This window comes from Cavia porcellus, unplaced genomic scaffold, assembly GCF_034190915.1.
Source record: "Cavia porcellus strain 051 isolate PalLab524CR breed Dunkin Hartley unplaced genomic scaffold, mCavPor4.1 scaffold_25, whole genome shotgun sequence".
NCBI classification, from domain to species: domain Eukaryota; kingdom Metazoa; phylum Chordata; class Mammalia; order Rodentia; family Caviidae; genus Cavia; species Cavia porcellus.
In genome coordinates, this window is record NW_026947508.1 from 40,242,395 (window position 1) to 40,256,992 (window position 14,598).

Here is a 14,598-nt window from a genome sequence, read left to right on the forward strand (position 1 = left end):
GTGGGGCAGGCCTTGGATTGGTTGGGTGGCTTCAACATATTACTCTTCTTTCTCTAGGTCTCAGTAAGCTCATCTGCAAATGGGGTTTGTTGTTGTTGGCCTGTGTGCCTCTTGGAGATTAGATGACTTTAAAGGAGGTGATGATAGTGGATGTATGACTGTCATAATAATAGAATTTTTATGTCCATGCAGCATGTTAGGGTTTTAATCTGCTATATCATCACAGTAAATGCCTCGGTGGGCAATCCAGCTCTGAACTTGGTGTCAATGGGCCTTAATAGGTGTCTGTTGAATAAATATACATATGACTGAATCGATGAATGTACAACTAAGTAAATGCTTGGGTAATTGAGTGGAGAGATGATTGCATAAAGCAGCAAATGGACTGGGAAATCACAAAGACTACCATTGTTGTACACATACAGTACCAGGGTCAACTGCAAAAGTGGCTCTTAATCCTTGCAACAAACCCAAGAGATTGCTACTATTGTTAGTTCCATTTTGCAAATGCAGAAACTGAGGGTGAGAGAAGTTACTTGACGTGCTAGAGCCACAAATCTTCTAAGTGGCAGAGCTGAGACTCTAACCCACACAGTCTGACTCTAGAGCGCAGAGGATTAAACCTCAATCTGGCCTGGCTAAGTGAGTCACTGAATGAGTGGCTGCATGAAGGAATAAATGCAAAGCCTTCTGTGAGCAAGATAAAACACTTTTTTTCCCTTTGGGTGGTGGTGTTTGGGCTCCACTTCAAGGCTTCAAGCATGCTAGGCAGGTGCTCTATGACTGAGCTGCATCCTCTGCTAAGAGAAGTCACTTTCTGATGGGAAGGCAGGAGCTCTTGGGAGTGAGGTGGGTATCTAAACTAGATAGGGGCAGGGTCTCTCCTAAGGTACAGTTCAAAGGCCTGGCCTTTCATCCCCTCTTCCTCTTCCCTGTCTGCAGGTGGATGCTGCCATGCAGCACTACGGGGTGAACGGCTACTCCTTGCACGCCATGAACTCACTCAGCGCCATGTACAACCTGCACCAGCAGGCGGCCCAGCAGGCCCAGCACGCCCCTGACTACAGGCCATCAGTGCATGCACTCACACTGGCTGAGCGCCTGGCTGGTAAGAGCCCTGAGGATGGGACTTTGGAGACAGGACTCTGGAAGGAAGTTGCTCCAGAAGGGGGAAGGAGCACTTGTAAGCTTGCTCCAAGTGGCACAAAAATCCCCAGGTCAATTAGCACAAAAATGACAATTTCAAATCTATAGTGCTCAATTTGACAGTGCTTCTACCAAATCTGTGCATTATATCTGTAGGGCCCCTTGTTTGGTAGCACTAAGCGGGGCCCTGAAGCAGCCCTGTGCATCAACTTCCCATGACAAGCCTGGAAGGGACGTGTCTGTTAGGTCAGTCTCACAGATGGAGAGACAGGTAGAAGGGCATGAGACTAGTCCACAGGCCAGTAGCTAGAGAGTAGTTGGAAGAGGGCTGGAGTGCCCAGGAAAGGAAATTGCAGGCAGAGGGACTCCTAAATAATAACAGCTCCCATAGTGTGAATACCAGTTCTGGGCCTGGAACCATTTGAAGCTGTCTTTCTCTCTACATCAAACTGTTTAATTCCCATAAAAAGAGATGATCTCCATCTTTTAACAAGGAAACTGAGACTTGAAGAGGTTCAGTCTGGGTGAAAGTGGGATTGGAACATGACATCATGGCTGAAGAATGTGAGCTGTGGAGCCACAAATATACCATCATTAAGGGCTGCCCACTCCCTCCAATTCTCTGAACCTCAGTTTCCCCTGGGACAGTGGTAGTGTCCATTCTCTAGGATGGCTGGGAGGTTAGTTGAGAAACATATCTAAAACAGTCAGCAGAGCTTAGTGGCAGTGTTTAGAAGTTATCAGCACCCAACACCCACGGTGAGTACCAAGTGCAGTCCCTGGAGTCCCCCACTCCTGTTTCAACTGGTTTTTCCCCTGCCTGCTTTTTAATGGATATGAGAAAGATTCAGAGACATACTGAGGAGCTTGATTTCCTGGGAGGTGATGCCACCCACTCCATCCTGTTCCAGCCAACCCTTGAGCAGCTGGTGAACCTGTACAGGTCCAGCCTTGTACCAGGTGGCCCTCAAGGACTTGGGGGAATTTCTGGAGAAACCAGGTGCCTACTGATCCCTGAGAGGGCATGACAGAAAGAATGCAGCCAGGGACTAATGGTAGGGCATCTCAGAGTAGCAGTATCAATCGGTGGAGTCAGGGAGGGCTCTCTGTAGGCCACTGGGTAGGAATCAGCCTTTTAAAAGGCACAGTAAGAAGGAAGGACCAGCAGGAACTGAAGCATAAAAATGAGATGGTGTCTGAGGATTCCCAGACCTAAGTAGAGGTGTCCACCTGGCAAGGAAGATGAGGTGGCCCATCCCATTCCTTCAGACCCTGCCAGGCCTCTGAGCAAGACTTGGTGGATAAAATGGAGTACTTGGTTATCTTCTCTAGATCAGTGTGAGACATTAGTGTCCAGTGGAGGCATGGAAGTTCTGCCCTGGTTGTGGCTACTTCCTTTTCTTGAAGTGAATTCCTTGTGCTCAACCTGGTGGTGATATCAGCTCCTGTCAGTGTTCCAGGACCCAGAGACCAATGCACAAAGTCAGGGGCAGAGGCTCATGTCTAACTGGCATAGGCAGAGGAACTGGTGCATTCAGCCCACCCCATAGTTCTCTATCTCTTGAGAAGGAGGCGATGAGCCCCAGTCAGGTCCTTGCATCTTCTAGCCAGAAGCAGACATTATACTAGGTAGTTTTTGTGTTACCAGAAACAAGGGCAGACCCTAGAATTGATAGCCTACAAGCTCTGTCTCCCCTCTAGGCTTGCTGGGTTGCAATCTGGTGCCTTTGTCCTTCTGTGCTGTGGAAGGCACTCAGAGGGTTAAGAGTGAGTGCAACCAGCCTTGTTTTGAGCTCTGAGGACCCTGACAGAGCCAGACTATTCAAGAAACAAAAAAAGTAGGAAGCTCAGGTCTTGCCGTCATAGATGCATAGGCCATTGGATAAGATGAGATTTAATGTGGCAAACAAAAATCAAGTGCTGGTAAATTCTGCTTGCCTGCTTTGATTTCCCCTAAGAAGATCTGGAGATAAGGACCATTCCTCAGTTTGACTTCTTACAGTCAGAGGCCAGATGCTTAAGAAAGCTTTCGTGTCTGGAATCTCAGGGCCATAAGATGATAGACCATGGTCATGTAGAACTAGCATCATGTAATCTCAAATTATTATACTCACAGTATCCTGAGACTTCAAACATCGTAGGGAAATACCCATTTTACCCCCTCCACCCATTTCAGCCAGATAAGGAAGATGACCCTTGATCACATACCTGATAGCTATTCTGTTTTTGTTTTTTTTTAAGACAGTCTTTCTATGTGCTTCAGATTGGACTTGATCTCACTTTGTACCCCAGGGTATTCTTGAACTTGTGGCAGTCCTCCTGTCTCTGCCTCCTAAGTGCTGGGATTACAGGCATGTGCCACTATGCCCAGCTCTGATAGCTATTGTTGAAGCTGAGTTAGACTTCATAGCAGATAGTAGGGTGAAGAGGTTTTGAGAACCCAGGCAGTGGAGAGGACATGGGGAATTTCCAAGGGCAAAGAGCTGCCAGCTCTGGCAGCTACCTGGCTGTTTGGAGTGGGTCAGAGCAGGACTGGTTCCAAAATCTATTTCCCATAATTAAATGGCCCCCCCCTCTTGTTGCCCTCCAACGGCTGTACATTTCAAGACATCATCTTGGAGGCCCGCTATGGCTCCCAGCACCGCAAACAGCGTCGCAGCCGCACAGCGTTTACAGCCCAGCAGCTCGAGGCCCTGGAAAAAACCTTTCAGAAGACTCACTACCCAGATGTGGTGATGCGTGAGAGGCTGGCCATGTGCACAAACCTGCCTGAGGCCCGGGTGCAGGTAGGGCCCAGCTCCCTAAGACCCTGTAGAGAAGCACCAGCCCACCCATTTGGTCCCCAGTGTCCATGAGTCGGCATCTGCTTCATCTGTGCCTCGGTGCAGCTGCTCCCTCCACTGATATCTTCAGCCACAGGAGAGGCGATCTGGGAAGGATATCGGGGTGGGATTCCTAGAGGTGCGGAAAACCACATTATCACCCATATCTTACCCCAGAGCATGCCACTGTACAACAACCCCACTTCTTATCTTTTCCCTACGTCTAACTGTTCCTTTCTTTGTCCCTAGGTGTGGTTCAAGAACCGCAGGGCCAAGTTCCGGAAGAAGCAGCGCAGCCTGCAGAAAGAACAGCTCCAGAAGCAGAAGGAGACTGAGGGCTCCCATGAGGAAGGCAACATTGAGCCAACCCCAGACACTCAGCTGGAGACGGACCAGGCTCCTGGTCTACCCAGTGGTGATGCCCCTGCTGAGCTTCACCTGAGTCTGTCGGAGCAATCCGCTAGTGAGTCAGCTCCCGAGGACCAGCTGGACCGTGAGGAGGACCCCCGGGCTGGGGCTGAGGATCCCAAAGCTGAGAAGAGCCCCGGGGCTGACAACAAGGGTCTGGGCTGCAAGAGGGGCAGCCCCAAGGCAGGTGAGGCTTGGGGGACACTGCACTCTAGCTGAGTCTACCCTGTGGGGGCCTAAGTCTGTGATGGGTATGAGCAGGGCAGAGTCCACAACTAGCACTCAGGAACAAGGCCAGTAACACAGGGGTGGCTTGTAGACCTGGGCTAGGTGTTTGCTCTTTAGTTACTGTGGGATCTGTGGAAAGTGCTAGAGCATTGATGGCAAGGCTATGGCACATGTGCCACAGTGGGCTGTGTTATCATGGAAAGTTCTGAAAGGTTCGCCATCACTGGTTCAGAGGGTCCTGGGGAGGGATTGTGAGGCAAGGAGGAACATTTGAGGAGCTCAGGACAAAGATGATTTACCAACCATTTGAAGTACTCCAATGTTTCAGTAGCCAATATAGATGTACCAGTGTATACTGAGTGAGTACCATGTTAGTACTAGGGAGTCCCGTGTGCAGCAGTCACTTCTCCCTACATTCCTCTTTTCTTTCCATTCCTCTCCTTTCTAGCCCCTTCCATTCTCCTTTCCCTTTCTCCTCTCCCTTCCTCTCTCTGTCTCTGTCTGCTTCTGTTTCTCTCTCTCTGTCTTTCTTAAGTACTGGGGATCGAACCCAAGGCTTCACACTGAGCTACATCCCCAGACCGTTTTATATTTTTATTTTGAGACAGTTTCACCAAGTTGTTATCTTGCCTAGGCAGAGGTTGAGTTTCCTAGCCTCCTGTCTTAGCCTCCCAAAATGCTGGGATTTCAATCATACCACCACTACCACACCCAGCTAAATTCACCCTTTTCTTTGGATTTGGTCCAATGTTCTTTCACCTCAGGAGTCTGATTCCTCAGTGTTGCTTGTAGAGAGGGCACCTGTCAAGCCAGTGTAGAGGATGGGACTCTTTGAGGTTGGCACCTGTCTTCTCATCTCTTGCCTACAGAATTGCCCTGAGCTGGAGGCCCCTTCCCCAAGCTGTATTTATGAAGGAGCAGAGCTCTGGCATGTGGCATGTCCCAGACACAGACACCAAGCCTATGCAGGGAGGGCACAGGAACTGTGAGCTCAGGGCTGGAGGGAGGCAATAGGAGCTGTGGACAGCAGGGGAAGGAGAGGCAACAGCTCTTGAAAAGATAAAGAGGCTCTCTAAGGACTCAGATATGGGGGCCCTGGTCATGCTCCCTGGAGCTTCCTCAGGTCTCCCTTCCCTGAAGCCTCTGAGTGACTCTCGGGGGGATGTCCTGGCTTGGAAGGGATGGATATGCCTTCAGTCAACGCTTTGCTGTCAGCAGTGCCACCGGGATGGGAGGCTGAGCACACCTCTTGGCAGACGAGTGCCCTCATCCTGAGTACTTGGTTCTTGGTTTTCTGCTTGCAGATTCCCCTGGCAGCCTGGCCATCGGTTCTGCTGCCCCCGGAGGCGGACTTCTGGGCCCCTCCCACTCCTATTCCTCGTCCCCGCTGAGCCTCTTCCGTCTGCAGGAGCAGTTTCGCCAGCACATGGCGGCCACCAACAACCTGGTTCATTACTCGTCCTTTGAAGTGGGAGGCCCGACCCCCGCTGCAGCTGCTGTGCCCTACCTGGGTGTCAATGTGGCCCCGCTGGGCTCCTTGCACTGCCAGTCTTACTACCAGTCCTTGTCTGCGGCCGCCGCTGCCCACCAGGGCGTGTGGGGGTCCCCGCTGCTGCCTGCACCCCCTGCAGGCCTGGCACCAGCCTCTGCTGCCCTGAACAGTAAAACCACCAGCATCGAGAACCTGCGGCTCCGGGCCAAGCAGCACGCAGCTTCCCTGGGACTTGATACGCTGCCCAACTGACTGGTCTTCAGCCCAGCCAAGGGTTGTGGGTGACCCCAGCTAGTCCCATGGTTTTGCCCGGAAGGCTCAAGGAGCCCAGGATCTGGGGCCTGAGTCTTCTCCCTGTCCTCTTCCTCAGAGCCACAGCCCCAAGTGAAACCTTTGCGCCCTCTGCATGGCCCTGCTTGGACCCCACGGACGCAGAATGGGGAGGAGGTGAGGGAAGGCTAGCTTCCCTCTTCAGTGTCGCCTCCTCCCTGCCCCGCCCACGTCCACCCCTAGTAAGTTGATGTGTGGAATGTGAGATATAATTATAAATATATAAAACTATTTTCAAGCACTACCTGCCCCAGGCCCCTACCCTGCTCCCACTGCTTCTCCCTGCCAGTCTCGCTCTCCCTGCAGCATCAGCAATCCCCTGCAGTTTCCCTCCTCTTTATCTTCCTCTCCCTACCTCTCTCCTGGTCCCAGACTCTCTCTGTCTTCCCCACCCTGATCTCTCTCCCACATCTCTTCCTCCTGCCCCTTTGGTGCTGGCTGTGTTGGTGTCATCAGTTCCGCAGCCGTATTTTGTTTGGGGTTGTGTTTTTGGTTTTAGTAATTTCACTTTTTCCTGTTTCTCTCCTCTTCTCCCTCCTGACTTCTTTCCTGCCTGCCTGTCTCCTCCCTTCCCCTGCATCCTCTTTAGGCAGCTGTTCCATTCCATGCCCCAACAGGAAGCCAGGGCCTATAGAAAGACCTTGGAGCAACAGGCAGGGGTGGTCCTATCCCCCACTTCCACCCTGACATCTGGAAGGGGGCATGAGCCACTTTCTCTTCTCTCCTCAGTTTGGAGACTCAGTTTTCCCACTCCAAGGAGGAGGGACTGGAGGCCGAAGTGGGCAGTAAGATGACCAGTGTCCCTGCCTGTATCTCCTCCAAGGCCTGTGTTCACCCCGGTCTGACCAGTGCTCTAATGCCCTCTTTCATATGATTTTCCTGGTTGTAGGAAAGCGGTAGGAAAGAGGTACTCACAGAGAGAACTGGCATGGTGTTCCTCTCTTGGAGGCTCCTGGCCTCCAAGTTCAGCAATTTCTGTGCTTCTTTGGAGTGTGTCTGAGCCAGGAATGTCAGTTGAACTCAGGACTCTGATCACAGTGAGTACAAACCACACAGCAATGAGCACTTTCAAGCTTCTGTTGGCTTCTTGTTCCCAAACCAACAGGGGAAATAGGGGCTTCTGTCAAGCTACTCATCAGCGTAGAAAGGCATGTTCCTGTTGTGACCAGCAACCCAGCTCAGCAGAGCCCCTTTCGTAGAGATGTGACCTTGGACAAGCCCAAAGCCTCTCTGGGACCATGTCCCCATCTGCACTAGCTAGCCTGTAAGATCCTGTTCAACATTCTGCATTCTGTGCTTACAACCTCAAAGGATAGAAGTTTTTAGTTAAATCTAAGCATAACAACTACAACAAAATGTTCTGAATATATAAATTGGAAAATTGCTGTTGATTTACAGTGGAGCGATGAGTACTGTACACAGGAACCTGTCTACTGACACAGCCTAAGTTTTCCAGTAAGTGTAAGTGTAAGTTTCCTTTCTAGTTCAGACAATCGGGATTTGTCCTGCTTTTCCTGAGTTCTAGTGCCAGCTCCTGGAGTCACCCTAGTTCTATACTCATGGTCAAGGGGGAAGGGAGTGGCTTGGACAGATATTTCCTGGTCATCATCCCTAACTCTTCGTGGCTCACCACTGGACCTTCTGCCCCTTGCTTAGAGAAATTGAGTGCCAGGTCATGGTTCCTAAAGTTTGTCTTCCCCCCATGGGCACCCTGATAGGATTAGCTTACAGGGCAGTCAATGCCCATCATTGGAGGTCAGTCTAGGTTGATGCAGATGGAAGAAGCTTTGGGCAGGAAAAATGAGGCAGGTGGAGGTGTGGACCAGGAAAACCATTTGAACAAATCAGTAAAAATGAGACTAAGTGGGCCGTGGGGTTGAGGGGCCTAGTGTCCAGGCTAAAGAGCCCATCTTCTTGTGGCAAGTGTGCACAAGGGTTTCTGAACTGATGTCTTGCTGAGATCTGAAATCCAAAGCCATGTGAGCATCAGAGAAGGAGACCTAGGTAGGGGATGGGAGGGTAGCAAATACTATGGGAGACACAGAAGGTGTTTTTCATTTGGAACCAGTTCTGTGGCTGTTGGCCCGTTGGTTGATTATCTTTTGTGGTCAGCTCCAGGACATTCTGTTTCCAAAACAAACAAACAAACAAACAAACAAACAAAAAATATCATCTAGACCAGGTATGGAGCAGAAGCTTCTTGTCTGTCCAAATGACTATTGCTAGGCCTTGGAATCTAACAGCCCTAAACATCACTTCCTGATCACCTGGGAGGCAAGTCTACCTGTCGCTATGTCTTACTGTGGCAGCAGCTCTGCCCCTTTTAGGCTCATCCCCTCCCCTTAAGGTCTTTGTCAACTTTTCTGCCACCAGTGGATCCAAACCCATGAACCTGGAGAAAGGCAGGGAAGGTGCATGTGGTTCTGGCCTTTGGGGAGTCTCAAGCGAGTTTAGAACACCAGCCTGAAAGCAGAAGGAGAGAAGGAGAGGATGGCCTTGTAGGAGGTAACTATGGGGGTCCTTGACACGAGGAGTCAGAGGACACGACCCTGGAGCCTCCTGTCCAGGCCTGCTGGGCCTCTCTGAGGGCTCAAGCCCCAGCTCTCCCTTCCAGGAACTCTCATGCCACTCTGCTCCGTTCTTCTAGAGGTCGCCTATTTCCTGCTTCCCTGTTCTCCTGGAGGGTGTTCCAGGGGCCTGGGTCCCCACCTCAACTCCTAAGGCTGTTGTTCTGTACAGACTGCTTTCAAACCAGCTGTTTTGTGACCATATGTGTTTTGAGGTTGTGCCAGCCTGTGGCAAAACACTGTGTGCTGTATTTATTTATTCTGTTAGCTGAAGAAACAAAACTCAAACCATCCCCTTCCCCTTGTCCTGCGCCCTGCATAGTGCAGCATGATACTCAGTCCCTTGTATCTGTCTGTTTGTCTGTCTTACTTCCTGTGGTGTTGTGACCTGTTCTTTGTCCTACTTGGCTAATAAAAGATAACCTGGTAGCCCAGCTCTTGATCCGTGTTCATTCCGAGGAATGCCTATAAGGGGCTGAGCAGGTAGCATCTCAAGGTCTGTTCAGTGTCTCTCCACTCCTGCCGCTAGGGCCAGTGGGGAGAAGGCAGGCCTCCTTCCTGCCCAAAGGCCACTCCTGAGCTGTCCTTCAGCTCTCTTCATGATCTTTACCAGTCAACTTGCTGCTGATGTGAACACAGGGGAGCAGAGGGTGGTGGAGAGCTCCATCTTCTCTGGGCTGTTTCATCCTCACCGAAGCACTGGTAGCAGGAAAGCTGGGGCAGGAGATGTCTAGCATAGGACCCCCAAGAGTAATCAAGGTAACCCGAAGGAATAGGGCTGCGTGGTAGAGAGAAGGAAAGGATCCTGTAGAAAATCACAAGCAAGCCAGGGCCAAAAATGAATGATAAGGAGACATTTTTGGATCTAAAACCAAAGCTGTTTCCAGGGAAACACGTGGCCTTCAGAGGGAGTGAACTCTTGGTCTTCAGAGGTGAGCAAATGAGAAGCTGACTACAGTGTAAGGTGTATGGGGTATACGCTGCTGAAAGTCTATGTGCAGATGTGAGAATTCATGCCATGAACTCCTAACTTTACCTCTAGGCATTAGTGTGTGCACATATGCTCATTTGAGCAGGACAGAGAGACCATGGGACTGAATATTGCCGATAACTGTCAGAAAAGTGCACAACTCAGAAGTTCTGGCTGTGAAATCTTGGTTCCTTTTCATTTCAAGAAAAAGAGGACCAGAGCTCTCCATCATCCTGACTCTACTCTCCTTCCATGAGTTAGAGCCAGAAGGAGGTGCACACAGTGGGTTGAGGGCTCTTTCTGTTGGAGACCTGCAGGGAGCCATCTGTGGGGGTTTTTCCAGGAGCGGGGCCTGACTGCTCCACTTCCCAGATCACTTCTACCCTAGGAGACACATTCCTCTCTCCCCAGTGGGGCTGAGGATTAGGGCGGGGAGCATCCCCTTTCCTGGGCTCCCTGGCTGCCTGGGAGGGACTGGCAGATCAAATGTCAGCCCTGCAACCTGTGCCTCCCACATACCTCAGCCTCCAGGGCCACACCTTCCCTGGCATAGAAGGTGAGCTGGTGACACTGCAGTTAAGCTCACTCGTTCAAGCAGCATTGGTGAGCACCTGCTCTATATGTGTACCAGCCTCGGGCAGAGCACTGAGAAGCAAAGTAACAGGGAAAACATGTCCCTGAAAATCGCAGCACAGGGTGATTCAGAGGATTCACAAACAAGGAACTGTGTGACTCCAGAGAGGGTTCCTAGCTCAGCTGAGGAGGGCAGGAAGCCCTTGGGAGGGAGGCTGACCTGAGTCCCACAGGGCCAGGGTTCATAAGGTGGGTGGGGGTGTCCGGAGAGAAGCACAGTATGTCAAACCTGTAGGAATGATGTCTGACCCCTGGAAAAGCAGGGGGCCTGTTCTAGGGGTGGGTACACTTGAGACCAGTGGGGTATTGCCAGTGCACGAAGTCGAAAGTGAAGCGGTGGGTTTAGACTAAGGCAGGCCAGGACCTTGAGGGTATTGAAAGGTATTTCCAATGGAAAAGTGGGATGATCAGACTTGTATTTCAGTAACCATGTTACTTCTGTTGTTGCATGGCGATACATGTGAAGGAGCCAGTGTGACCAGAGAAGAGTCCATTGTCCATGTTCCAGGTATCATCTGGACTAGGGATGTGGGGGAAGGGAGAGAGGTCAAATTTATGTGAGATTCAGGAAGTAAAATCACCATGGTGACTGAGGAGGGGAGGGGTCAAGAATACTCCCAAATCTTAGGCTATCAACCATTGGAGAGATGAGGACACCAACTCTGTTGGGACTGGATGCTCCTGAACTCGGTGTTTGTGGGCACTATATCTAAGGAGCCTTCGGTTTATTCAAGAGAAATGTGTTGGGCCTCTGTCTGCTGCTGCTTTACTTGAGAAATACATAGTTCTTTCTTTTGGCCTGGTGCCTCATAAGTAAGTCACTTAATCTTCACGAAACTCTGAGGTAGATTCTCTTATTATCCCCATTTGACTGTTCAGGAAAGTGAGGCACAGAGCTGTTAAATTATTTGCCCTGGACCATGAGCTAGTCATGGGCCCAGCACTGTGTGGACCCGACTAATCTTGGAACCTGGGCTGTTTATCTTGATGGTTGCCAATAAGGAGAAGGTGACCAAAGCCACATTGCTAAATGAGACCTTACAGAGAGCAACTTGAGGTTGGGACCTCTGTGAAATGCTGGCTGTGACATGGAGAATTCTGATAATGGAGCTGAGACAAGCCGGTCCATGTTTGCTGTTTGCTGTGGTCTTGCTTCCTCTCCTGCAGGATGGGAACCATCAGCTATATCCAGCCTGCTTCCTGGGAGGCTTAGGTGTGATAAAGAGAAGAGGTAATGGCCCAGCAGCATGGTGCCCGGGCAGCCCATGGGGGTGAGATGGGAAGGGTAGGAGGGTTCTCCCAAAGTTCTCCCCCAGTTTGCAGTCTTGTGAGCCTTGGCCCCATGTTTCTTCAGCTTGTGTGGGGGACCTGGTTCCTTAGGTAGCCTTGAGGAAGAGACACCTGCTGAAAGAGCTGGGGGTGGGGGGATAGACCTCTTCAGGCTGGGCACCTGCCTCCCCATCTCTTTCCCACAGAGCCCCCACCCCTAATCTTTCATTCTCCTTTTGCTTCTGGGAAAGCCGATTAGGAGGCGGCCTTCAGCCCGCCCCCCTGACAAGTTTGTCTGAACTCCCAACAAAGGCCCTCAGAGCCTGCAGAGGGAGGGCTCAGGCACAGGAACCTGACACCCGGTGCTGCAGGGGTGCGGGGAGGATCACTCCAGCAGCCTAGAGGCGGCTCTGCCTACCTCAGGGCAGGCAGGAATGTACCTTCTAGGGAACCTGTTTCCAGAAAGGCCTAAGAGCAGGTAGGGGTGGGGGGCAGGCAGGCTGGGAGACTCCACCTGAGAACCCCTCACAATAGGGGAGATGACAGAAGCCTGTGCTTGGGATGTGCACACATTCATGCACATGCTGATACACATGCACACAGTCTCCTGGTCTCACATTCACAGCATACACATGCATACATCTCACTCATATAGACAAAGAGTGCTCACTTCTGCACTTGACCACAAATCCCGGGGTGTCTTCTCTCTGTCTCTCATACAGACAGATGGATGGATGTGCACACACCCTATAAAACAGCAGACACACAGCCCCCTGTCTGCCACCCAGATACTCCCCACATACCTGTCCCGCCTCTCCGCAGCATTCTGGCTTATTGACACTGTGCCCTGCACACTCAGAACCTCATAGTGTGGCTCTGTTCCCCTCTCCAGGTGGGCCTCACAAGAGACTGCAGTTGCTGCCCTGATGACATTGTCCCAAAGCCCACAAGGAGGGTCCAGCGATAGCCTGCTGCCACATGTGTGTCCACAGCCACTCCCACTCTTCCATCCCAACCAGCCACCCAGAGCCAACCCTTACACGTCTTCTCCTCCTTCCCAGGGCCACTTCCATGGGCATGTGACCTGCAGTCACACAGGACTCCAGGCTTTGAGGGCCCCTGTAGTCTGCTGTTATCTTGAAATCTTTAAACTTTGTTTTGTTTTGTTTGAGACAGGATCTCTCTATGTAGCCCAGGCTAGCCTCAAACTCATAGGGAGCCTCCTGCCTCAAACTCCTGAGTGCTAAAATTACAGGCATGTGCTACTATGCCCGGCTGAAATCCTTAGTTTTTAAACAAGCATCTCTGAATTTTCATTTTGTACTGAACCCACAAATTATGAAGCTGATCTTGCTCCCTCATCATGGTGTCTTTCAGACAATCCACCACTGAGAGCTTGCAGTGCTCCTGAATCTGTCCAAGTGCCTCAATTTCCCCTTTCAGTCAGGGATTCCCTCTCCACCTACCTTCACCACACAGCTGAGTGCAATGGGGCTAGGAATGACTAAGAAGAGCATTGTGCATCTAAACACACCCTTCCAGAACCACCTTAGGACTCAGTATCCTCCTCTGTAAAATGGGACTAGTGATGGTGCCTGGATTAGGGTTCTTTGTGAGATAACATCTATAAAACTTTAAGCACAGGTTTGGCATTTAGTAAGTGCTCAATAAACATTTATTATTATTACATTTTTGTAAGTAAACAAAAATAAATTCACCCCTATAGTCTAGTGGGTAAAAAACAGATTACTCAAATAATCACCTGCATCTAAATGTAAAGTAACAGGGTGAAAGAGAAGCACTCCTGCCTCTAACCTCATAGAGCTTACCGTGAAAGGGAAAGCCAGTCCAAGGTTAGGGTTAGAGACCAGCCTAGGCCAAAACACAGCTGTATTAGAGGCTGATGGGGCAGGGGAGTGGCTCAGACAGGGCCAGGGCAAAAATGCAGTCTGTGGTCAGGTTAGCGCTGACTTACAATGGACCAGGCTTCTCAGATTTTCCATTTCATCATCTGTAAAATGGGAAGACTTCTGCTTACCTCTAGGCTTGTGGGAATTGAGTAAGCTAATAACAGAAGTGAAGGATTAAGCTACCACTAATGACTCTAAGCCTGGCCCCCCAGGTCTTCCCTACCTTCCAGTCTGGGAGGCTGTGCCACCATCACCCATGTCTCCAGCTGCGGGAGCAGCCACCTCAACTGGGATCTCTTCCAAGAGGAGTCTGGAGATTTCAAAAAGCCCTTTGAACAACAAAGGCTGTGGGAGTGGTATTTCCTCCCAGGGGCTGACTGCCCAGTGGCTCCTTTATCTTGGCCACTGGGCTAGGGCTCCAAGAGCTGTTCTTGGAAAGAGCTTGTGTGGGGCGTGTGCGAGTGGTGTGAATTTGAGTGTGTGCGCACAAAGCTGCTCTTTGTTGCTATTACTACCTGAGCGGGCTGACAGACCTGTAAGCCTGGGTCCTTAACAAATCACCTTGTACACCCTGGGCCTCTACACAGCATGTGCTGGGCCACCAGCAGGGAGGGAATGCTTTCTTTTTTAACCTGAGATTGTCTTGAAGGAGAGAGCTCCAGGAAGCAGAGGCACAATGCTTCAAGACAAACTGAAGAGGCAAATGCAGTGAATGCTGGACATCAGGGGAAGGGTGAGAGGGTTTCCACTCTGCCAGGCAGGATGGACCTCAGCCTTGGGCCTCTCCAGTATGCACAGCACCCTGCAGGTGGGGGCCACAAGG

General features: G+C 50.9%; 1 protein-coding gene across 1 annotated transcript; it reads left to right on the top strand.

Annotated features, from left to right (window-relative positions):
* Positions 1-945: 945 nt before the first annotated feature.
* Dmbx1 (diencephalon/mesencephalon homeobox 1) lies at positions 946-9,427 on the top strand. Its single transcript, XM_003462483.2, has 4 exons — positions 946-1,106; positions 3,737-3,932; positions 4,218-4,563; positions 5,909-9,427. Exons 1-4 carry the CDS (start codon positions 955-957, stop codon positions 6,346-6,348), a joined length of 1,134 nt encoding a protein of 377 aa, XP_003462531.1. The 5' UTR covers positions 946-954; the 3' UTR covers positions 6,349-9,427.
* The last annotated feature ends 5,171 nt before the right edge of the window (positions 9,428-14,598 follow it).

What these genes read in the sequence shown, in the direction of transcription:
- Dmbx1 (XM_003462483.2), top strand. Translation starts at nt 955, where the DNA reads ATGCAGCACTACGGGGTGAACGGCTACTCCTTGCACGCCATGAACTCA. An exon ending in ACACTGGCTGAGCGCCTGGC is followed by an intron (nt 1,107 to 3,736) that starts TGGTAAGAGCCC and finishes GTTGCCCTCCAA; the next exon opens with CGGCTGTACATTTCAAGACA. An exon ending in TGCCTGAGGCCCGGGTGCAG is followed by an intron (nt 3,933 to 4,217) that starts GTAGGGCCCAGC and finishes CTTTGTCCCTAG; the next exon opens with GTGTGGTTCAAGAACCGCAG.